The sequence below is a fragment of the Culicoides brevitarsis genome, chromosome 1, assembly GCF_036172545.1.
Source record: "Culicoides brevitarsis isolate CSIRO-B50_1 chromosome 1, AGI_CSIRO_Cbre_v1, whole genome shotgun sequence".
Lineage (NCBI taxonomy): Eukaryota > Metazoa > Arthropoda > Insecta > Diptera > Ceratopogonidae > Culicoides > Culicoides brevitarsis.
In genome coordinates, this window is record NC_087085.1 from 14,419,840 (window position 1) to 14,446,042 (window position 26,203).

The window sequence follows — 26,203 nt, forward strand, 5'->3', positions numbered from 1 at the left end:
AACGATAAAATTAACTAAATTATACGAGTTTTTGTTGAAATTTTGTCTACTTCCTGTTTGAAATTTGCAAAGATTTGAAGATATCAAAATTTTGACTTAAATCAGATTCTTCCTGTTATTGTTTTTTTCATTATTTAATCTTTTTTTTTATGAAATTTTAGATATTATAAAAAATGATAAAAAAAAATCAAATAGTTTAAAAATGATATTCACCTTGTTAACTACTATAATATTGATCTTCAATTTTTTTCATGTCACTGAAACTTCACAAGTTGTTGTCCGTCTTAAAAATATAAAATGTGAACATACCGATCCTTCGATCTATAATGGGACCTACAAGTGTTCTATTAAGCCTCGTCGAAATCGTTCAAGTATCACAAATATCCGATATGTCTACGGAAAACCAGCAAATGATATTTGGGTTCAACTAAAAGTGTTCTACAAATTTCCCACGGAACTCAAATTTGCACCGTTTATGATCGATGTGGATTTAGATGTTTGCAATCAATTGCAAGATTTGAGAAAAGTCAATGGATTTGCAAGTTTTTACGTCAGAAGTTTGATTGACAATCAACCGGATTTAATACACGCTTGTCCTTACATGGGTGAAGAGGGTTTCAAAAATGGCAATACTGAAAAAATTACCGAAGAGTCTTTGCCACAAATTGTTCCCAAAGGCACTTATAAACTTCAACTGAGGTTTCATCTGAAGGACAATCGAACATTTTTCAATGTATTTGTCACGGTCACTATTGATGCAAAAGACCCATTTAAATCCATTAAAATGAGGAAATAAATGATAAAAAAAAATTTTAAAAAATTAAAAGAAAAATCAAACTATAAAGTATAAAACAAATTCTTTAAGAGAGGGAGACATATAATATAATGAATTTTTTACTAAAATCGTAAAATTTTTAGGATTAAAACCAGGCGAGATCGTTTCAGTTATGAATCAGGAAAATTACTCATGAATTCATATTACCACGGTAATAACGTTCATAACCGAAATTTGAATATGGAACGCATTATTTACAGCGTGTACGTAAATGTATAAAATTATAACGTTCATAATATTCAAAACGCCTGATTCATTGAAATGAAAAGATTTTTGTAAAATCTTAATATAATTTTCGATGTAAAATATGACATTCGGAAATAAAAATAATTCAGAACTTTTATAAATTATGAAAATTAATAAATTTTAGATTTATTTTTTTTTAATTTTCGGAAGACTTGCTCCCGTATGATCAAATATTTAAAATTTATTGTTGGGAGTTGCTCGGATTTCTAAATCTAATTTAGAAAATTTTAATTAAAATTACATTTAGCATAAAATTTTAAATTATAAAAAATATAAATAAATCGAAAATAAACTAAAAAATCACTCGTAATTTTTAAAAAATATTGGTTTTCAATTGTAGGGCATAAAATTTTTCAGAAAAACTGATTTCCAATTGAAAAAATCCAAAATAGAAACATTTTTATATTTTAAAATTTTTATAAAATCCATTCTTCATAAATTCATAATTTGTTTAGAAAAATTATGAACAAATTATGAACAATTATGAATATTATGAATCAATTATTACCATTTATGAACGTTTAGATTGGTTATTTAATTGAAGTTATTTAGATGTTATTTAATTGAAGTTAGGCCTAAGACTAAATTAAATTTTCACATATCGAAGACAATTAAGTAATGACAGGATTCATTCAGGTTTTTTAGATTAGTTATTGAAAGTGCATAATAAAGTGTGTGACCTCTGTCACCACAGTTTCAATATTTTTCGGCAATTAGGTACAATATAAATTCTATAAAAAAATTAAAAAATAATTTCGTTTGGAATTCAATCTATAAAAATTGAACAATAATTTTAAGACATAATTACGTGTGATTTGATTGTGCAAAAATTTAAAAACTATAAAATTAAAATTACGAAAAACAACGAGGTTTGATTGAAATTTTTGTCTATTTTACTTCCTGTTTTAAATTTTCGAAAATTAATAACATTCTATAAAAAATCGATTCATTGTCTAAAAGTGTTGACTCAAATCAGATTTTTCCTGTTATTATTTATTATTTAAATATTTTTTTATAAAAACGATGAGATAAAACTTAGATAAAAGTGACTTTCATGATAAACGATAAAAAATGAATAGTTTTAAAATGATTTTCCCTTTGTTAACTTCTACAATATTGCTCTTCAATTTTTTTCATGTCACTGAAACTTCACAACTTGTTGTCCATCTTAAAAATATAAAATGTGAACATACCGATCCTTCCATCTATAATGGGACCTACAAGTGTTCTAGTAAGCCTCGTCGAAATCGTTCAAGTATCACAAATATCCGATATTTTTACGGAAAACCAGCCAATGATCTTTGGGTTCAGCTAAAAGTGTTTTACAAATTTCCCACGGAACTCAAATTTGTACCGTGGATGGTCAATCTTGAACTAGATGTTTGTAATCTTTTAAAAGATTTCAGAGGTATAAGTGGATTTGCAAGATTTTACGTCAGAAGTTTGATTGACAATCAACCGGATTTGATACACGCCTGTCCTTACATTGGTGATGAGGGTTTCAAAGATGGAAACATTGAAAAAGTTACTGAAGATTCTTTGCCACAAATCGTTCCCAAAGGTGCATATAAACTTCAATTGAGGTTTCATCTGAAGGACAATCGAACATTTTTCAATGTATTTGTAACAGTAACTATTGATGCAAAAGACCCATTTAAATCTATTAAAATGAGAAAATAAATGACAAAAAATTAAGAAGTACCTAATTTTAAAAATTTTTATATTTTAAATAATTTTTGCGATAATTTTTATATTTTCAATATGAGATCCATCAGTCTTCAGAATTCATTCTCTTAACTTTTTTTTTTGTTTTAAATTCTTATTTCTGAAAATTTTTAACCAAAATTTGGAAATTTTAATTATTTTTTTTCATCTTATGTAATTTATTTTAAAATTATCATTTCAGTGTTACAAATATTTGAAAAGAAAAAACTAAAAATTTTATTTAAAAAAATTATTAAAATTTAACTAATTCAGCGGGTTTTTTTTTCTTGGCATTATCTACATTACGGTATATTATTTTTATTATTTTATTATTTTTTTTTGTATTTGACTTAACTCGTAAAGTTTTTTTTACTGGAAAATTTTTCGGCTCAGCTTAAAATGATTAAAATGTGATTGAACTTTAATTGTCCATTGAAAAAAAACCAGTTTTATGGTCTACTCAACGCTTTAATTCACCCAAAATACAAGAAAAATATACAATTTTCTGAAATAATGCAAATGTTATGTCAAACTAAAGATAAACATGCAAATATATGCCAGATCTATTTTATCTTTTTTTTCTGTACCAAGAAGAAAAAAAAGCGAAAACATTTTACCCCAAATAACAACGATCCTCTTCTATTTGTTGATGCTCTTAGATATGCAAAGAAGCAAGCTCCGAATGCTCTTAAACTTTTACACAAATCAATCGAGAACAAAATATACCCAAATGAACGAAAGAAATATGCAAAGCAAACAACTGGAAAGCAATAAAATGAGAAATTTTTATTGTATTTTTCTCCTTTTTCTCGCCGTGTATCCGTCATATACAAAGTTCCTGTTTTTTTTTGCATCTCAAATTTTATTACTGCTCACATGCTCTTATATTTTCTTTATTTTTCTATTTTTTCTCGTGTAAAAGGATTTCTGCATGAGCTTTTATGGCATCATCGCACTGGTCATTATATTTTTTTTTGTTGCATTCGTTACAAAATGTTACAGGGTTGATGCTGGCTAGCAACGTTTACATAATAATTTTTCTAAAAAAAAAGAACAACAAGAATAAAATAAAATTTTATATTACACAAACCACAAATAAAACACATAGAAAAATAAACCTCGTATTTATTTGTGTTACTTTGTTGTTCTCCAATCCCCGAGACATAAAGGATTGGAGGATTAGCAAGACATGCAAGGATGTTGTAAATCGTCCAATTCTCGTTTGTTTTACGAGCAAATCCTGCAGGAGACAGTCATTAACATGCTGATAACATGCAGAGAAAAAAAATGTTAGAAATTGATTGAAAAGAAATTTTTTTCTCCTAAGAGACACATGACCATTAAAAAATTTCGATTGTTCCATTGCCATTGTCCTTTTGTCAATTCATTGGTCAAGCGACGCAATGCAATGTTTTGTGATAAGCATCCTCTTTTTTTGAATGTCCAATAAAAGACTAACAAAAAGAGAGAAAAATGCATCGTTATAGTACAACAATGCCGATAAAATGGACAAGAGTTCCAACAAACAAAGAACAGCAAAAATTCACATAAAAGAAAAATAAAAAAAAATAGTGAAAGAAATAAACAGAACTTACTCCGTTTTTTTCCCATTCAGTTGTTAAAGTGATGCCTTTTTTGCACATTATTATTACAATTTACAGAAAAATGACGATAAAATACTCGTAATAATGACGTTGAAGCATTTTTCCATCTCCGTTCCTTCTATCTATCATCATTATTACTATTATTATTATTACAGTTCGCAAACTTTATTTATTACTTCACTTCCTTCTGCTACGTTCGTATCTCCGCCAACTTTGTCCTAATCAGCTAGACAACTTATTTAAACTTAATATCTGCAATTTTTCCTACGGGTACAATGTTGGAGCGATAAAAATCATTTTCTGGACAATCTTCCCCTTTAAATTGCTTCCTATCCCGTTCCATCCACTTTTGGCTTTAATAAATGGATATTAATAACATAGCAAAAGCAATAATAATATTCTTAATGACGATAATCGGAAAATAGGCAAAAAAAATATCGAAGGAAGCAGGAATTGAAGAGGAAAGGAAAGGAAATTGGGGTGAGAAGAAAGTTTTTTTGCGAACGAACAAATTCATCGAAAAGAGCAACCAATTTATTCTGTTTTAATGTATAACATTTGTATATTTTGAATAATCGATTCACCTTGCATCGAGATGTACCTACAAGAAAGTAAATGGACTCGTGTTTGAGTTTCTGTTAGGCTATTGATGCGATACAAATAAGGCTGATACAAAAATTTGTTCGATTTCGTAAATTTTCTGAAAATTCTTTTATATTTTTTTTAATTTCAAATTATTTTATTACTTTTGCTCAAAAATTTTTTAAATTACGAGGGATAATTATCAATTATAAAATTAATTAAAATTGATGAATATTTACTAAAAATAATAAAAAAAATAAATTTTAAATTTTTTTAAGTAATTACTAAATTAATTAATTTTATTGAGATAAATTTAATTAATTATTTTAAATTTAATTAAAATTAAATTATTTTTTTTAATTAAATTAAAATTAAATTATTTTTTTTAATTAAATTAAAATTAAATTAATTCTTTTAAATTTAATTAAAATTAAATTAATTAATTCTTCATTTAATTGAATTAATATTAATTCATGTAATTTTTTAATTAATTTTCTTTTGGTATTTTATTTATTAAAAAAGTTATAATTTTTCAACTTTTTTCAAAAAAATATTTTTAAAGGAATATTTAAAAAAACATTAAAAATAAATCGAAAACTTTTTGGATTATTGTTTTGACCTAAATATACGAATGTATAAATACGAGAAGATTTACAGGAAATCACTAAAATTAATGTATATCATTAACCTACGTTGTTGTCGTCTGTGTATTGTTCTGAAAGACACGAACCACTTTATTGATAAGTTTTCGCCTCAACGAATATTTGATATCCAGCAGATTGAAGTGAAAAGCGTGCAAGTTGCGCTGCAGGGCGTATCAACAAAAGATGTTTTGCTCTTTTTTTCTCAAAATAATGATACAAAAAAGTGGAAATTGATTTTCATAGCCTTGGTGCTGCTTTACAAACTGCCATCGAACGGATTTCATTACTTTTCCTTATTGCTTTACTCTACTTTATTTTTAGCAACGCTCCAATGATTTGAATTCCATTTGAATGTAATTTCCTTCCCAGGTGATGTTTTTAAAGAAATTTATAAAAAATACGAAAATTCTTGAAAATCCTAAAAAACGTTATAAATTGACTTTATTCCACGAAACATTGTTTTAAATTGCTTTCTTTCCGTATAAAAATCCCAAATCTGTAATAAAATATTGATTATTTTTTTCCTCTTCAGCTATGTTGACTTATATGTCCTCAGACCACCTCCTTATGCAAAAACACAACAAAAAAAAACATAAACATATCAACATAAAAGGAAAAAAGAACGAAGTGTAACGAGAAAAGCCATAAAACAAATAATATCCAAGTCATAAATATAAAATCATCACAGGAATCATTTAACGTGCATGGATTTGCGTTTTCTTTTTTACAACATTTTTTTTTCTTTTCAAGGCAATATTTTAAATCGTTTCTCATATATGTGAGATGATGAAAAAAACGAAACGAACAAATAACATCAAAATCATTGATTATATACCCTTTTCCTTTATTTTACGACTCTAACTCGAGATTTTATATGGGAATTACGGAAATACGTACCTCAAAGCATAAACAAAACTGGTCCGGTAATGCGTAGAAAATACTTTTTTTGTATCAAAAATCCATTATTTTATCGGAAAAGTTTATTCTTAGAAAAAAAAACTTTTACAATTCGACGGATTTTATTGTTTGAAATACGTTGAAAGGCATTTCATGCTGTGATTTTGTGCTTCTATTACTTCCGAGCTCGTTTCAGAGTTAATTTATATTTGTACCTACTTACCTAGAGGAAAACAAAAAAAATAATAAAAAAAAAACCGCAAAAAATTTTTTTGAAAGGTAAGAATCAAGTCAAGTAACGAAAAAGGCTTTATTAATTTTATTTCAAAATCTCAAAATATTTCTTGCAAAAAATTTTCTCAAGATTGAAATTCCTTCGGTATAAGTACAATAGACAACAAAAGTAAACTTACTTTGCAAAATCTTCTCAAAATATATCATTCACTTTTATTTAAAGTGATTTCTTGCCTACAATCTTCTTAGCATTCGTTATTGTTGTATTACATGTTGTGTAGAGGCAAAAAATAATTTAAGCTTAAAAACATGCATATAACATATCCCAAAGTGAACTATGCAAAGAATGATGGAATTCTTCGAGTTATTTTGAATTCATTTCATTTTATTTTATTTACAACTATTGTACAAGAGAGCACAAAACAAATAAACTTGCTTTTTTCTCCCTGCTGCTGCTGCTGTTCCCGTTCTAAAAGTATAGTTAAACAAATACATTTGAAATATTTAAATTGGATAGAAAAAAAATTGGTATAAGACGAAAGCAGAAAACTAGAGAAATACTTAAAATTTATTTTAAAACCTTGCGGCATTTTATAAACTTTTCTCTCTCTTTCGTCTGTACATGTGAGCAGAACGACAAGGAGCAACAAAAAAAGGGGTTTGGTACATACATGTTCAACATGCTATTTATTTATTATTTGTACATACATCTTGTACGAAATAGTTTTAAAAGGTAAAAGAATGCTTTTCTTCTCGCATACTTTCTCGATGATCTGCTTATCATATTATGTCAAGTTTGTTGAGACATAGATCTGGAATTCTTTTAAAATACGAGAAAAATATGAAAAAATAGTTTCTAACTACAAACATTCGTTAAAATAAGAAAAAGTTTGAGATTTACTTGATTTTTCATGAGGTCGAAACCTTTTGGACTTTTATCTCTAATCTCGGAAAAAAATAGAAAAATAATTTTTTTTGCAAGATTTTTCGTTTGTGATAAGGAAGTTGTCGCCATAAAACATTTGCTAATCCATGCCATGGAACCAATAAAATAATCATTAACTTAAGTAATTGAGTTTGTTCGTTAGCTGCCTACCCCCCTTTTATAGTCCGCCTTCATTTTAAATAATTAAATTGTTTGTGCCGCTTTTTTTCCTTGAAGAATAAAATTATTTCTGTTGTGACTTGTGTGAGGAATGCGAGGAAAATTGCATTTAATATGATTATATTATACTGAAAGTACATTAAAATGGACTTGAAAATTAGTTTTAAAATGCAATAAGTTTGTTTGTGTGCACATTTTTCTCTTGTGTTTTTTTTTTTTTTGCTTGCTTGTGGAACTTATAATTTGGTTGTTCTTGCCATGTTGTTTTTTTATATTATCCGAAAAGTTGTTGTTTTTGTTGCAACTTGCAATTGGGGCTAATTAAATAAAAATAAAAAAGTTTTTTTACGTTGTTTTTCCAAGTAACGGAGAGAAAAAAGATAAAAATTCAAAATCTCTTTGACAAGTTTGATAAAATAAAAAAGTAAATTTTCTTTGACACTGAAACTTTTTCATAATTTACAAAAAATTATGATTTAAATTGAGCAAAATTATCGCAACCTTTGAACTTTTAAAATGCCAACTTAAAAAAAAATGAGTAAATAAATTAGTAGGAACATAAATTCTGCATTTCGTGCTATTTTGAGTTCATTTCATTGCAAGTCAGTATAATTCGAACAAATCAGGAACACGCAAAATTGCAAGTAATCAATGAGTTCAATTTTGTATTTTTTTTCGGTACAACACACGAATGATATAAATTTACTTCTTTTTATGTACTTTTGACTTTTATAGCTCAGTATCTAAAAAAATAAATTTTTATCGAAAAAAATCAAATAAAAAAAAGTTTCTGTAAAATATCTGCTTTCGATGTAGTTTTTACGTATCAAGAATGAATGATAGAGGAAAAATGTGACAATGTATCAAGTAAAGCATGTACAGCAAAAAAAATCTGTTTAACTTGTTCTCATTTTGATGTACTTGGTAACAAGATGCACGATATCTTACAAAGAAGCAAAAAAGAAGATGCGATGTTGATGATATGCTTCTTATATTGCAATTTAGGATGAGATTACACAAGAAATAAAATATAATCTACACAATATTTTGTTGTGCATTAAAAAACGTACTTTTTGATTTATGTTGGATTTGTAATGTGAGCTGAACAAGATACGATGCGTGACTATTTTATTTCCGTTTCAAACAAATTTAAAAAAAAATTGAAAATGTAAATAAATTCTAAAAAATTTAAAAATGTTCTTTATTGGAGCTTCATAAGTAAAAAAAACTTATATTTTTTAAGAAAAAAAATAACAATTAAAAATTATGCAATAAATTCCATTAAAAATTGAGCTCCTTTTGGTATGCAATGAACATTACTTCACGTTTTCTGGGTTTTCTATAAATTTTTCTATACTTTTTTTGAAATTTTTTATCCAGAAACCTTTAGAAAGTCAATAGAAATATATTTTAATAAACCTTAAAGTGATTCATGAAGTAAAATCCGAGTTATTGCGTTACAAAGAAAATCATCACATTTTTGTACTCCTCAACTTAACATTAAGGACAGGCAAAATATGCAATGACTATCAATTCAAAAACTTCAATTTTTCTTAATGTAACAACAGAATTACGACAAAAATTTATGTCAAGTATCACTTGAAAACGTCAAAAATCGTCAATAACTGTCCCAAATATGTCAATCTCATGCTTGTCGTACTTCGTTACGAAACTACTTCGAACATAACTTACCATATTTCCCTAAAAGCTTTGCTGAGCGTCACGATTAAATGTCGAGGAAACTTCTTCCGTAAGTGATATATTTCCTCTAACATATTCCTCCTTCTCCTTCCCTCCCCCACACATAAATAAATCCTTGATGTCATTACATTCCTCTTCCACAGTATTTTATGTAATTTTAGTTGTAGTAACATCACGAAGGAGAAAACTTTTTTTTTCCTCGAACAAGAAAGAACAAGATGAAACGCAAAAATTTATTTATTAGATTATTCTGATGCATGAACTTCTTTTTCCGTTTCTTCTGAATTTTACCGTTGATGTAGATGAAGGTACCTAATAACAAATATAGGTTCTTCCGTTTTCAAGAATACAATAATTTCCCTTTGTAGACGACACAAAAGCTTTTTTTTGGGGATGACAAGGTATGACCATCCATAACTTAACGGTGAAAAGTACGCAAAGCAAAAGAATGTATTTTGGGGCGGATTATCATATAATTTAAGGTTTTAATTTGGATTATGCAAGCATCTGCTTTCGTCGTCGTTGTCGTTGGTCGTCGCTGTCTTTTCTATCTGTTTTCCATTTACAAAATGAATGTTCTCTTAGAATAATAATAAAAGTAATGATTACCCTCCACATTCGCAAAATCTCACAACATATTCAATTCGTTCTTTTTTGTGAAAAAAAATTGCCTGTATCAGCGTTTGTTTGCTCATGTTTGTGTCTGTGTGTTAACAAAAGCGTAAAATAAGAAATAGCCAGAAAAAAAAAATAAATTTAGATGATTTATTTTATGGCCCGTTACGGAAATTACTTTGAAAATTTAAATGATATTTTTCGATACCGTACAGCTCAATAATGTGTCGCGCGCGCTCCTTGTTAAGCAAATAATGAGATAAGTAAATATAAAAAGCAATTTGTATCCAGCAGTCATCGACGTTAAAATTAGAAAATTTAATTTTTATTGTCGTTGTTAAATTTTTCGTAAACATGTCACTGTTGCAAATCAAGTCAAATTAAGAGAAGTAAATAAAAATTAAGTAGCAAGGCGTCTCCATCGAGCGACGAAAAATAAATATATCGAAAAATGTCAGTGCAATAATGTTAATGATGCTGATGAAAAGAGCTCAGCTTTGTTTGACACACACACCCACAGAAAGGTACACAACAAAAGCTAATAAACGGCGACAAGCGATACATGTTTTAAAATAAATCGAGTACAAAGGTTGTTTTGTGAACGCATGCATGCTTTTGTGATCGACATCAATGAAATTGATAAAGAGACACTTGATTAGCATGTTCTTGACATGAATTGATACATCAATTGAATTGTCATATCGGTCCGTATCGTTGCACTACAATCTACTTTATCTATTTAACAAAAGGATATTTTAAACGGCTTTGAATAAGTTTGTGTTAGGTAATCGATTCCACTTTGTTACGTGAATATATTGGATTGTCTGGAGCATTAAGAACCTCATTTTCGTTAAATGTCAAAACAACGACGAGCAATAACAATTAAGAAGTCTCCTCGTCATCATCGTTAATATTTACGTCTTTATAATGGTAATTTGTTGGGTCTGCAAATCTCGGGCCTAAGCAAAGAACAATTCATCCCCAAAATTTATATTACATGTCGTTAATTTCTGTTGTTTACTTGCCTCACATACGAAAGGCTTTCGAAGGAATATCTTAATTTCATAACTATTATAATGACAAAATTGTATGTTTGTTGAAATTGGGTCCTCTGATCATTATTATTGAAAAACAAACAAAACTGGGTGCGTGTTAATTTTGGGCCGATAACGGAAAATGACTCAATGAAGACAAGGAAAATCGATGAAAATCCCATCACATAAGTTTGCTACAAATTTCCATCGCACTTAATACGTCGCAAAGCTCTATTGAAAAATACGTCGACGTTTTATCATCATCTTCACGAAGATTTGCTTCTTTTATTTTTTTCTGTTTGCATTGATTACATTTCTACTAGAGAAAGAGAGAGACAGAGAAAAGTGTAATAAATAACGGAAAGACATCATCATCGTTACGTATATATCATTCATTCACTCGATGGAAGAAAAACGGTTGACCTTAAGGAGCATTCAGAGTCAATTTGACCCCTTAAATGAATTTTCTGATTCCTTAATGGATTAATTTAAGTCCTTAAGGAATCAATCTGACCTTTAAGAGATCAACAGAACCCTCTCATGATATATCGATTCCTAACGTTGTTAATATATCTGTCAAGTATTTCGGGAGCAAACCATTCTTGGCTTTGTCGATAAGTTTCATAGCGTTAAAGTAAACTCTTTGCTTCACGTCAAGTAACTCCGTGTCGTTCAGCATACTCTCAACATTCGCATATCTGTCTTTAAGTAGAATCGCTCGCAGTGCCTTGTTGCAGATCTTTTGAATCGCCTTCATGTCTTTCATCAGCATCATAACCTCACCTTTGCAATTGGTCATCTGAAAAAAATATTCCATTAAAAAGGTTAATTTTACTCTTAAAGAGATCAATTTGATGCTTTAAAAGTTTAATTTGATCCCTTATTTATCAATATGACATCTTAAGTGATCAAATTAATTTTGATCCAATTGATAAAGGCTTGTATGATTTAAATCAAAGATTTGAAAATCAAAAATCAAATCATTGATTGATTTTTTTGGATGCCTCAAATCAAATCAAAAAAGATTTGATTTTTGATTTGATTTGCAAATCAATCAAAAGTTTTTCAAAAGTGAAATTTTTTTGATATGATTTGATTTGAAAATTGATTCAAATCAAAATTAATTTAAATCAAATCAAAAAAAATTCAGTTTTAAATTTTTTTTTTAATTTTGATTTAAATCAATTTTCAAATCAAATCAAATCAAAAAATTTTCAGTTTTGAAAAATTTTTGATTGATTTGCAAATCAAATCAAAATTCAAATCATGATTTGATTTGTCTCTTAAAAAAATCAAATCATTTTTTTGATTTTTTGATTCTTGATTTTGATTTAAATCATACAAGCCTGGGACCTGCGGATGAGCAACTTCAAATGGGGTCAGATTGTTTCCTTGAGGAGTAACATTAATCCTTAAAGTGATCAAAAACTTCATATAAGGATTCAATTTGACTCTTAAGAGAATCAATCTCATCCCTTTTACCTCCGTAGGGCACCAAAGTGATGCTACTTAGCTCAAAGATTGTCTTTTAAGATTCTGAGATTCTATCCTCTTTTACGACTCAATATTTGATGAAATTACGCAACAATTTTATTCGTAACGATCAATTGCATTGTCGAGACGAAGTAGGAAGAAAAAGTAGAAAAATATCACACTATTAGCTTGTTATGTCGACATGATATGTTCCAAGAAAATAACTGATTTGTACGACAACTTTGATTGCATTACAAATAATATCGTCTGAGAATGTATTTCTTCCTTTGTAACGAGATTAGGTGTACATCGACGTGTTGTGTGCAAAAAAAAAATGAGTGATAAATTCAATATATTCCTACAAAAAAAAATCGACTAACGATGAATGCGATGAGAAAAAGTGACACAGAACGGAAAAGACATGTAATTTTCTCTCAATATCACTGAACTGAACACATGCACGATAAAGACACTTCTATAGGTGAAACTCTTACATTATTTAGCTATACATTGTGGTTTGACACCTTCTTATAAATTGTTGGTTCGATGGGTATGGAAGTGTCAAGCTTGAGTGAGTAATGATAAAAAATTTCTTGTTAGTCCTAAAAAGCATTCTTTTAATGAATGGCGAAACACAAAATTCATCGGATGAAATCGAATTTTAGGTAATCAATTTTATTTGTGCTCATTTATTTTTTTTTTTTGTCTTATTACGTGAAAGGACGAACGTACTTAAGGGAAATTTCCCATTAACTTGATTCTGTCAATTAAATTTCAACGCAGAATTATATCGTTAAGAAGAAGTAAAGAGTAATAAATGAGGGAAAATAAGTAAGATAAGCAAAAAAAAGGAGGAGAAAGGTTTTGTAGGATGTCTATAAAAACAATTTAATGTGGATTTCGAGGCAGTTTTTGGCTAAATTTAGTGTTATTTCACCGTAAAGATTCCGAAATGATTTTGAGGAGAAACGACTTTAAAAAATGCTATTTTTAAAAAATTAAAATTATTTTTAAAAAATTTTATAATTTTAAAAATTTAATAATTTATATTCAGTGAAAATTATAAAAATTTCCTTTGTTAACACATTTTTTTCTGTTCTTCAAAAATTTTTTTTTTGTTTTAATAATGAACAAAAATTGTCGATAAAAATAAATTTATCTTTAAAGTTTTTTTTTTCAATAAAAAAATTAAAATCAATTTTTGCTCGAATATTATTGAGAAAATGTGGAGGAAAATATTTATTTTAAAAAAAATTAATTTTTTAATGAATTTTTCCCAATTTTTGAGAATTTGATAAAGTTACTTTTGTTATTTTGTCAAAAAATATTCAAAAAATTTTAAAATAAAAAATATATCATAGTTACCTCTTTACTGAAAAAATCCTTTAAAAATGCTTCAACGCCTCACTCGATAAGAAACAAGTGAAGAACACCATCATCTCACATCATAAAATGCCATTTCGTTCCTCTTTAATGCACAAAAGAACTTGAAAACTATAACTATTATAATCTTGGCACTTATTTCCATGCTCCCAGTTCCCGGGTATGGCACATCACAAAAATATAAATTTCTTACCCAGATAACCCCATAACGAAATGATGACCTCTCTTCTTGTGCAATTTATGCATCCATTATAAAATTTTGTCACATTGTCACACATATACAAGTGCATTTGCATATCTTGTAATATTATAAAATAATAATCATAAAAAACTGGGAAGACGGAGTAAAAATATGCAACAATATGTACAATTTAATAATTTTTCTCTCTCTCCCTTTTCGTCTCATCATTTGTGTGCCATGAGTGCATATTAGTTCTTACACTTTGTTCGGAGCAGCACAAAACTATAACTAGCGCACTCATATCACACAGCAAAAAAAAAAATATTTTATTTTTATTATTATGAAACAGGAATCATAATAATATAATTTTTAATGAAAAAAGTTTTTTTGTGCTCGAATGATGTCGCAAAACATGGCATTCACATTGTTCAAAAGTAAATTTTTTTCTGCGTTAGATCTACGGTTGTTTCTTTTTAATTAAAACTTTATAATTATTGTACATATTTTTCGGAGCAAAAGTTCGGGGAGGAGCGGCAGTTCCGTGTCTGCGTGCATAATATGATAATAATGACGATAGTTTGTAATTTCACATTTTTTTTTTCGCTAAATAGAAAATTGTCAGACCACCGCAACGATGATGATGATGAAAAATTACCTTGCAATAAAATTTTCATTCGAATGCACTTTTTAATTGATTTTAAATGCTGAACTTTTGTGTTTTAATGCATTTTCTTTGTTTTTCGTTTTTTTTTGCAGATAATAAGAGAAAGACTGCCTGATTATCCTCAGAGGAACGGTATTGTTTGGAATTCATCGCCGGGGGCACTCCTCACACTGCCTACCTACTCCGACACATCCAAAGAACTGCCATTCCTTTTAGACTCGTACGGTTATGATCCAGGTGTTAATTATACCGCCGTTATCTTTGTACAAGTTGGCGTCCAATTGACACCAAATGTAGCGTTATATAAGCTAGTCAAGAGTATAGGGAGAAGTCAATTCGCTAGTAAAGTAAGTTTTGTCAAAAAATTTCATCTAAAAAATTACTAAACCTATTTTTTTTAGATTTTAATACTTTGGGCTTCAGATAGACCAATTCCATCGAAAAAACGATGGCCAAGTACAGGACACATTCCATTAGTTGTAATTCCAAACACTTCGAATGAAGAACGGTAAATCCTCAATTTCATGAATTTTTCACAAAAATCTCAAAAATAAAATTTCCACAGACCCAGCATATCACAAAGATTTTTCCCGCATCCCCAAATCGAGACACAAGCAGTCCTGTCACTCGACGAAGATGCCATCCTCAACACGGACGAACTCGATTTCGCGTATCAAGTGTGGCGCGACTTCCCGGATCGCATCGTTGGATATCCCGCACGTGCCCACTTCTGGGACGATTCAAAGGTAACCAGATCATATTTCAATTAAAAAAATATCATCAACACATTTTGCCATAAATCCAGCTGATTATTAATTAACAGAATCATTAATAATTGTTCCGATTCGTTGCCGTTGATTGTTTACCCGCATTTTCCATGCAATTGTTTTGTGTAAACAAGAGACATCGAATGATTTTAATTTTTTTTTTGCTTGTCCCCGAATTTCATTACCGATATGTTTGACCATAATTTAAAGAGGATGAACTGACATCAGCGAGGAAAAATTTCATTAATTTTAATTATTTCTCGTTTTTTGTTGTTTCAATAAAAGCTCCATGCTGACGTGTGAAATGACGTGAAAAGGCAAAAGGGGACAAAAAGTTTTCTAATTTGACAAAAAAAAAAGTTTTTCGTTAAAAATTTTTGTTTACAATTAAAAAAGGGTTAAACACCAGACTTCCCCTTTCGAAATTATTATTAAACATTTTTTTTTTAATTTGATTGCTTATCCCCTGCCGCGGAAATTGGGAAGCGCAATTAATAAATAATCATTGATTTTGTAATAATTTAATATTCGCTCATTAATCATTAAAAGTTGACAAGAACAAAGTTCGTGAACTCAATTATTATTCGGTACATTTTTTTATTTTCCTGATGAGACTTGGGCGCTTTATTTTTTAATTTTTAAATTATTTTTTTTTTTGTTTTGTTTTCTTTTAATAATTTTAATTTTTTTTCTATTTTTTTTTTAATAATTTTTAATTTTTATTTTTTAATGATAAAAGATACAATCCTTGTTTTAGAAATAAAAATTTTAGACAAGAAAAATTTAAATAATTTTAAAGAAATTAATTTTTAATAAAATTTAGAAAAAATTTTAACGACATGATTTTTTAAATTTTTTATTTAAAAAACTTGATATTTTATATATTTGAAAGAATAAAAGAAATAATTTTTTAATAATTTTCTAACATTTCTTAAGAGTTAAAAAATTTTCGAAAAATATATAATTTTAAATTATTATATTTTTTTTAAATCAAATTTTGAATAAAAATCAACTTGAAAAAATTAAAAAAAATAAATTTTAATTTTTTTTAAAAATCTTGGATTAATTTAATTCTTAATTATTTTAAAATTTTTGTTAAATTTTGTTAAATTTAAATTTTTTATTAAATTTTAAACATTAAAACGGCCTATTATTAATGATTTTCACATTTTTTCTTATGGAAACATTTTTTTCAAATAATAACAACATCAAATCTGTAAAAAATTAAAAGCAAATTAATGTACATGTTCATTTTTTTTCTCGATTTTTTTTTTCAACAGAATGCCTGGGGCTATACATCCAAATGGACAAATTACTATTCAATTGTGCTAACGGGTGCTGCATTTTATCATCGATACTATAATTATTTGTACACAAATTGGTTATCATATTTATTGTTAAAAACCGTTCAACAATCATCAAATTGCGAAGATATTTTGATAAATCTACTTGTGTCACACGTAACGAGAAAACCACCAATTAAGGTAACGCAGCGCAAAGGTTACAAGGATCGTGAAAGTGGGAGGTAAGTATTTTTTTGTTCCTGCAATTCCATAATCATGTCATAACGATGTCAAGTCTCATCATCCGAAGTTATTGAAATACTCGTCATTATTATTTTACTTCAATGAAATATGCGGAATGAAATGACGACGACAGCTGTTACGTTCTTTGCAAAACATGAGGTTTTTGTTCGTGAAATTGTAAACATTGCCGTGCTATTAAATAATTAGAAAACGTATTCTTGGAGCACTTTCTAAAGAGAACTTTGTGTAAATAAATATTTTAATGCATGTATTTTATGTACCTTTCAAGTTAAGTAACACAATATTGTGTGCCTTCGTCGTCGTAGCATTATTATTGTTATTATTTACAATAAGTGGTTGCTTTGGAGCACACAACTTCTACACCAAAGCCAGGTGCTGTTTTGCTACTACACACACACGGATGTAAGTGCGGTTTTGCGCAACATTTTCTAATATATTATTAGCTGCATGAAAGTTTGAATTTATGCATGTAAAAAATAATGAAAAATAAATTTTTGATTTTCTCGATGCCGCACACACACGAGTACGCGTTTATCTCGAAAAACACTTTATTTAACAAAAAAAAAAAAAAAATAGAACGTGTCTAGACAGGATACACACAAATATGTCGGAAACGTTCGCTGACCATAACATTACTTACAAAAACGCAGAAAAAATTTGTTACGATACGCAACTGTTGTTATTAAGTACAGTAACGAACGATAAAAAAAATACCCCCGAAAAAAAAACGCTTTAGAGCCAAAAAAAAATATTATTTTTACGATTAATATTTTTATGTGTGCTCTATTTTCATTCAAATGTACTTACATAGACCAAATGGGCAAGTAGCATGGAGATAGATACTTCCGCAAGTAATTTATCAAAATATAGGTGGACATTTGTGTCGGAAACAAAGCCGTTTGTGAATGAAATGTGGAGCGTTAAAAAACGAGAGATAATAAAAAATTTAAAGTGGAAAAAATTAAAATCCAGATTTTTATGCGAGTTTTTTTTGTCAAGTACGTACTTTTAGAAATAGACATTCAAAAAGTGAGATTCGTGAATTTCATTAATTTTTTAAAACATTTCATGGAGTCGCTCTTTTGCAATAATAGGTACTTTATTGCCCTCAAGCATACCATTTATGTCTCATAAATTCAACAATTTACTGTCTAAAACATCGTTCCTGCTCTCATTAAATTTACTACTTAACTCTTGGCTGCAACGCAATACATGCCTACCTTGTGCAATTAACAATGGCTCGTGCTCATTGTTTTATTTATTTTTTCTCGGCAAAGACATATTTATGTTTTTTTTATTCTATGGTAGAAGTAGTGCGTCAAGAGCTCATTCAGTTCATGCCTCATAGTTATTACTTACTACTTTTTAATTGCAGTTATTTTTTCCACCACTCGAGATCCTCTGCTACGTACAAAAGCGGAGAGTGCTTTGTTCTTGTTAAGATTTTTTTTTGTGCCTCATAAATTATATGCAAGCATAAACACACCGAGTCTTGATTACATAAATGTGTGCCAGTGGCTGGCTTTTCTATAACAAAAATATTTTTTGCCATTGAGAATGAACGAGGAGAGAGAGAGAGAGTGTGTAAGAGGGTAGAAAATGGTGAATAACAGCAGAAAAAACACACACAACATTTTTGCGTGCATATTCACTCGTCTCTTATTTATACAACTTAAATGAACTAAACTAAGTGGTAAAGCACTTCTTTGCCCAGACTTTAATAATAAAAATGTTTTATTTCCTATTTATTTTTCGGTGTATTTTAGGACACTTGCTCGCTCGCATGCTGGCATCCATTCCGTGCTTTCAGTTGAAGCTGTGAGACTTTCATGCACAATAACCATAAAAGCCATAATGAGTGCCAGCCAGGATATGGATGATAAAACCCATATCATTATCTGCATATATAAGCAATTCATGTTCTTTAGACGTCGCACAGTGGGCTCTTTTGGAAAATTTAAAAACAAAACTTATGTACTGATGATGGTTCTATTCATCAACATGTCAAATCTTGCTCCAAATGGATAAAAATGTCAGGGCTCAAAATTTTTAATCATTTTATAACTCAAAACTGCAAAAAAATTGAAACTGAAAAAAATTTTTTTCTTCGACATAGTTTTGCTTTGAAAACCAAATCAAGAGCAAAACTAAATCAAAAACTGTGTCAAAAACTGTGTCAAAGCCATTTTTGTCAAATCTTGCTCCAAATGGATAAAAATTTGTCAGAGGGCTCTAATTTATCATTTTTAATCATTTTATAACTCAAAACTGCAAAAAAATTGAAACTGAAAAAAAAAATTTTTCTTTGACATAGTTTTGAAAACCAAATCAAGAGCAAAACTAAATCAAAAACTGTGTCAAAAACTGTGTCAAAGCCATTTTTGTCAAATCTTGCTCCAAATGTATAAAAATTTGTCAAAAAGCTCTAATTTATCATTTTCAATCATTTTATAACTTAAAACTGCAAAAAAATTGAAACTGAAAAAAATTTTTTTCTTTGACACAGTTTTGTTTTGAAAACCAAATCAAGAGCAAAACTAAATCAAAAACTGTGTCAAAAACTGTGTCAAAGCCATTTTTGTCAAATCTTGCTCCAAATGTATAAAAAAAGAGCTCTAATTTATCATTTTCAATCATTTTATAACTTAAAACTGCAAAAAAATTGAAACTGAAAAAAATTTTTTTCTTTGACACAGTTTTGTTTTGAAAACCAAATCAAGAGCAAAACTAAATCAAAAACTGTGTCAAAAACTATGTCAAAGCCATTTTTGTCAAATCTTACTCCAAATGTATAAAAATTTGTCAGAGAGCTCTAATTTATCATTTTCAATCATTTTATAACTTAAAACTGCAAAAAAATTGAAACTGAAAAAAATTTTTTTCTTTGACAGAAAAACCAAATTTCAAAAACTGTCAAAAACTGTGTCAAAGCCATTTTTGTCAAATCTTGCTCCAAATGGATAAAAATTTTGTTCATTTTCAATTTATAACTCAAAACTGCAAAAAAATTGAAACTGAAAAAAATTTTTTTCTTTGACATAGTTTTGTTTTGAAAACTAAATCAAGAGCAAAACTAAATCAAAAACTGTGTCAAAGCCATTTTTGTCAAATCTTGCTCCAAATGGATAAAAATTTATCAGATAACCTGTTCCAAATTCAAAATTTCTACAATTTTTCTAAAAATTTCACAAAACTCCCCACTGTGCATCGACGAAAACGACGACCGATGAAGAACAAGTTGAAGGAGAAAAGAAGATGTTCACTTGTGTACACGCAAAAATTTCACACACACACAAAATTTGCAACTAATATACATACGTTCAAGATCAAATACGACAACGTTCCAAAGACCAGAAACCACACAATTAAGCAAAGCCAAAATACTCTTGCATGCAAGAGTCTGTTCACATGTGAAAATAAATTTCAGACAGAAAATGTACGGAAATGGTGTAATTGTCAGATGCTTGAAAATACTTTTGTGCAATTCCTTTCGAGAAAATATTTAGAAAAGCAAAGTTTAACAAGAATCCTCGAGAATTTTGCAATGATAATTAAATTTTCCAGCGAAAAATGTTTATGAAATAACTTTTTTAATGTTGTTGATGACATTAGCGCATCATTTCCGCTGCTGTTTGTCCTTTTTCAAGTATTTACCTGGAACAAGTGAATAGTCATAATAATAATATTTTTGTTGCTGACGACGATGATACTCCATCCGATAAAATCACAAACCTGTTCATTGAAGTAATGAAACGTGTATTGTTGACATTTCATTAGTTTAAGTTCAAACATGTATATTTTACAACATGCACAAATTTTTCGTGTGTGTCAATATTGTCACAAAAGGCAATTTAATTTGAAATTGGTTATTATAATGAAAAATTTTGTGTCATTTAATTTTTCGAGAACTCGTTATGATATGATCTGATAACAATTTATCGTAAAATGACCTAATTAAATCTTTTTTTTATTTTTAGATCGCCATGGAATGATCCGGATCATTTTATACAAAGACAAAGTTGCCTCAATACCTTTGCAGCTGTTTTCGGGTAAGTTTATATGTGTCGTTTGAGGAAAATTTTTGTGCCGCTTCGTATCAATTTTCCGCATGATTTATTACATTAAATTTCATGAGTTTATTGACTCGTTCACGGATCAAATGCACAAAATGTTGGAAAATGATTTAGTGTCGTTCGTTTCCGTTCTCTCGTCGTGTCTCTCTGGAGAAAAGTTAAATGAAAGAAAGAACGAATTTTCATACAATTTTCACCCCCAAACGATTTCTGGCGCAATAAATTTCGTTTCTTGCGTAACGGGAGACGACGAAGAAGATGCAATGATGCAATTTATTGCTAATAATAATAATAATGATGTTTAACTGTATCACAACCGACCAATTTCTTCATAAATTTATTTTTCTTCTTTTGTTGTACTATTCCGATGTTGCAACCTCACAACAAACGATGGAGCGAGCAAAAAAAAATTTACACTTGATTACATTCTGTGGCAAAAATGATGGTATCGAGCCATCATTGCCATTAGATAGTTCATTGAAATCTCTTAATCACGAGAAAAAATTGCTCTTAACGTCAGCATTCCCGTCTAATATATATAAGAATGCAAAAAAAAAATTGCCTTGTCTAACAATGAAGATAATAAAATCATATTTCCTTTCTTCTCGACTTATCTCCAGCAGTGTCTGTCTCTCCTGTGCTGCTGTTCGAACGTTAGCACACTCATTATTCAATCAAATTTAATACCTGTACTTATCACCAATTCTTTTTATGCTCTTTTTTTTGCAGCTATATGCCGTTATTACGTTCCAATTTACGGTTAGATCCCGTGCTGTATCGTGACTCCGTATCAAATCTTCGCAAAAAATACAGACAAATTGAATTAGTTGGCAGCTAGCGATTTCTATATTTTTTAGACAAATAAATTAATTAACAGAACAAAAAAAATTAGAAAAAAATACAAAAAAAAACGAACAAGAATGATGAACAAAAAAAAATATATATAAAATATAATACTAAAAGGTAGGTCAAATTTTTTTATACATACATTATATATTATTATATTATATTACCAACGCCAGAGACCGAACCGAAAAAAAACACACACACACGATGTTATATAAATGTATATGAAAATTAATTTTTATTATCACAAAAAAAAAATAAAAATGACGATGATGAATAAAAAAGATATTATTAATAAATAATAGGTTAATGATGAACAAAATAAAGAAAAAAAAAATAAAAATTAAGTGAACGCCTTTTTTACTGTGACACAAAAATTATAAATTATTATATGATTGTATTAAATATATTATATATGAAAGAAAGATAAAAACACACAAAATTGAATATTATGATTAAATAAAAATAAAAAATTTATATTATTTTATATATGATTTTAAACAAATTCTGAACATAACATATTTTTTAACATAAAAAAATACAACGTGTTACTAAAAAATGAACAAGGAAAATCGTTAATAATAAAAAAAATGTGCATAAAAATGATGATAATAATTTTAAATAGTGAACAAAATAAAATATAGGACAAAAATGACGCACATCTGTACGTATCAAAAATATAAAAAAATACAAATCAATTTAAATTATTAATAATTTTTTTTTTATTTTTTAGAATTAAAAAATTTGAAATGAAAATAAATTATTTTTTTAATTTAAAGAAAACAAATAATTTAAAATATTTTAAATTAAATATTAAAAATATTTTTAAAAATTAATTTTTACAATAAATATTATTTAAATTTTAAATAATTTTTTTTTATTTTTTTGTTGTTTAAAAACAAAAATTTTAAATTAATTAAAAATTAAAAAAAAAATTTAAAACATTTTTAATTAAAATAAATTATTTTTTAATGGAAAACAAACATTTTTAATTCAATTATTTTAAATTTTTAAAATATTTTTTTTAATATTTTTTTTTAATTTATAATGATTCAGAAAAAAAGAATTTAAAACTTTTTAAATTTAAATAAAAAAATTATTTTAAATTTTATTTTTTAATAATGAAGAAAAAAAGTTTTAAAACAAATTTACGTTTGAGCAACTTTTCAATTTTCCCATTATTTGAAATCACACAATAGATTCAGTTTTCAATCATGCAGAATTTTACGGACAAGCACAACAATAACAAGCATCGTTCTCTTTACAAATGTATAAATTTTAAAATATAAATCATCACATCATAATCTTTTATATTCAGTTTTGTTTCAAATGTACTGTGAAATGAACAGTTTACCTTTTATTTTTCATTTTTCGGCTTTTCTCTCTCTCTCAGTCTCTGTTTAATGTTTTTTGCCTAGTTTATTCCCTTTGCACGAAAGTAGCACGGATGAAGTATTTATGTAATTTCATAAACTCGCATCATAAATTACGAACATTTTATTACGTATCGAAAAGTGAATTGAATTTAACAGAAAACTTTGACCATTTATTTGCGAATGTAATGTGAGGAAAGTGCAAAAGTGCAACGAGAGCGATGATGATTGTGTATTTGGCGAACGTAAAACGGGAGTTCATCACATGGAAATGCTGTGCATTGGCGTAGGTTGAGTGGAGCTGAATAGAAATTTATTAGTTCTGAACCGAGTTCTTTCTTTTGCAACAATAGAGACACGTTGCTTGCTGCCACATTCTGTGTAATTTTCATTTAATTTTTTTTTCTAATCTTTCTGTGCGTCATGAATCAAACCAAAGTACCAACATGCAGGAGCGTCACGGTCTGGCATACAGCAAACTTCATTGAAAAACAGTAAATCTTTGCATTTCTGCTGTTTCCACGTTTTATTTACTCTAATACTCTTTTTGCTCTGAACTACCGTCCAAACCGAACTCTAGTTAATATTACCTCACCAAAACCCGTACAATGCGAGACGAACGTGTTTCTATGCAACGATGGGGCACGATGGAGCAACAAAATGAAAAATTGTTGAATCGTAAAATCCAGCAATGGTTCTACTTTTATTATTATTTTCTGCTTGTTTGTGTGCTGCCACTGTGCATGCCTCTCCATTTAATCGCACGTGAGCGTTTTTCCATATCTTTCTTTTCTGTGAGACCTCCTCGACTCGGCACACATCTGTTCTCCTTCTTGTGCTGTCGCGCGCGCGTGTTTATCTACGAATGGCATAAAATGCACACAAACACAAGAGTTTTAGAATTTATTTTTTAATCATACTGTGCAGGGAAACGTGTAATTTTTTATGTCTTTCCGCTCGCAACCTTCGACACAGTGTATCGAATTTGTGTGATTTTATGACAACTTTAGATTAAAACATAAAAGTGATGGCAATAAGATTACATTCAACCAACAAAACAAATATTCATAAATCGCTCTGTCGTGAGAAATATTTTTAAAACACCTAATCAGAGGGCTCAAAAACTTTTTAAGTCAAAATTCGACATAATTTAACTTAAGGTTTTAAGTAAAAGTCGATTTAATTTGACTCAAGTTAAGTCATGTTAATTTTTTTTCTTTATAAATTATTTAAATTTATAAAAAAAATCTCAAAATTTGGTCAAAAAGTTAAATTTTATTGACTTTTGACTTAAAGCTTAAAAATTAAGTCATATCACTTAAGTCAAATTTTTTAACTTAATTTACATTTTTTTTAAATTAAAAAAATACAAATGTTGCATTCTATAATGAAAAATATTTAAAAGACAATTTTTTTCGAAAACTTTGATTTTTTTGACTTATTCGTGAACTTAAGTTAAACTTAAGGTTATAATTTTTTCTTAAGTTAAGTTAAGTCTTAAGTTAAAGTTTAAGTCAAAAAAATTTCACAGCCCTGACGAAACGTTCACGTCATGATTCCCTTGTGAAATATGTGAAAAATGTGTCAAATGTCAAGAAAGTGGATTTCTTCGGTCCAACGTTTTATTTTTTTTAATGGCAATCTCATGTTTTTTCATTAGCTTTGACTCGGCTTTGACGAAATCCGTGAGCGACATGTCACACGTAAAACTTCAAATTTAATGAAAAGTAATTGTGCGACACTTCACTCACTTATATGTGCGAAAGATAATGAGAAGAAGTGAGTATACTAAACCAGTTGCTTAATTATAATGAAAAGTGATGGAAAAAAAGGAAAAATAATGAAAATGTCTCTTGATTGGCTTTAATGAATGGCCGGCAATTTTTTATCTCAAGTTTCTTTCTCGTTAGAAGGAGTGAGTTAAGTAATCGAGGAGATTTATAAAATCGCAAAAAAAAAATAGTTTGTTGGAAATTCCTACCCACCTTTTTATTCAAATGGGAGAAAAATAAAAGTTTCCGTCAGTTGAACATTTCTTTCATTTTTCTCGCTGAAGAGAAAAATTATTATATCATAAGAAAAAATCAGAGAAAAAGAATTTTTCGTCTTCTTTTTTCCGTTGTTATCGAGATTCATGTTGATGTTGTTAAATGTAGTTGCACGAGAATTGTATAAAAGCCATTTCATGATAAGAGATTCGCAATCTATTCATCATCGCCTACAGTCGTTCGTTTGTATCTTGATTGCCATGCAAGAAGAAAAATTTTTCTCCCTCTTTCTCTCTCGTGATCTTTTTCTGTGTCTTTTAGAGTATTGAAAAAAATTTCTTCTTCCTCGTGTCATGTTAAACATTCCGCTTCCTTGAACGTTACGTCTGTTCGGGAATTGCTAATCATTTTTGTATTGATTTTCCATCAAATGATTAAATTAGTACCAAAGTTTCAGATAAATGACCAACTTTTCTTTTTTTTTTTTTTTATTTTTTTATTAAAGAACGCTTAAATGTGAAAAAAGTCTCTTGACCTAAATACATTCAACAACTGACTCGTTAATCCGAAGCTTTTAATTATTTTTATTTATTTAAACAACAACAACAATTTTTCTATGTATGAACTTGCTAAAGGCTCTTTGCTCCATTTTTTTTCATTCCGACTGTTGCATCGTGTATAAATAATAATAAAATATAAAAGTTGTA

At 28.3% G+C, this 26,203-nt stretch overlaps 1 protein-coding gene across 1 annotated transcript in view; it reads left to right on the forward strand.

Annotated features, from left to right (window-relative positions):
* LOC134831022 (exostosin-1) overlaps positions 1-22,449 on the forward strand; it is a 102,355-nt gene extending 79,906 nt beyond the window's left edge. Inside the window, exons 6-11 of the mRNA XM_063844659.1 lie at positions 14,995-15,249; positions 15,304-15,410; positions 15,468-15,648; positions 16,950-17,194; positions 21,194-21,265; positions 22,019-22,449. Coding sequence (XP_063700729.1) covers positions 14,995-15,249; positions 15,304-15,410; positions 15,468-15,648; positions 16,950-17,194; positions 21,194-21,265; positions 22,019-22,127 — 969 coding nt within the window. The 3' untranslated portion in view covers positions 22,128-22,449. The remainder of the gene's footprint in view (positions 1-14,994; positions 15,250-15,303; positions 15,411-15,467; positions 15,649-16,949; positions 17,195-21,193; positions 21,266-22,018) is intronic.
* The last annotated feature ends 3,754 nt before the right edge of the window (positions 22,450-26,203 follow it).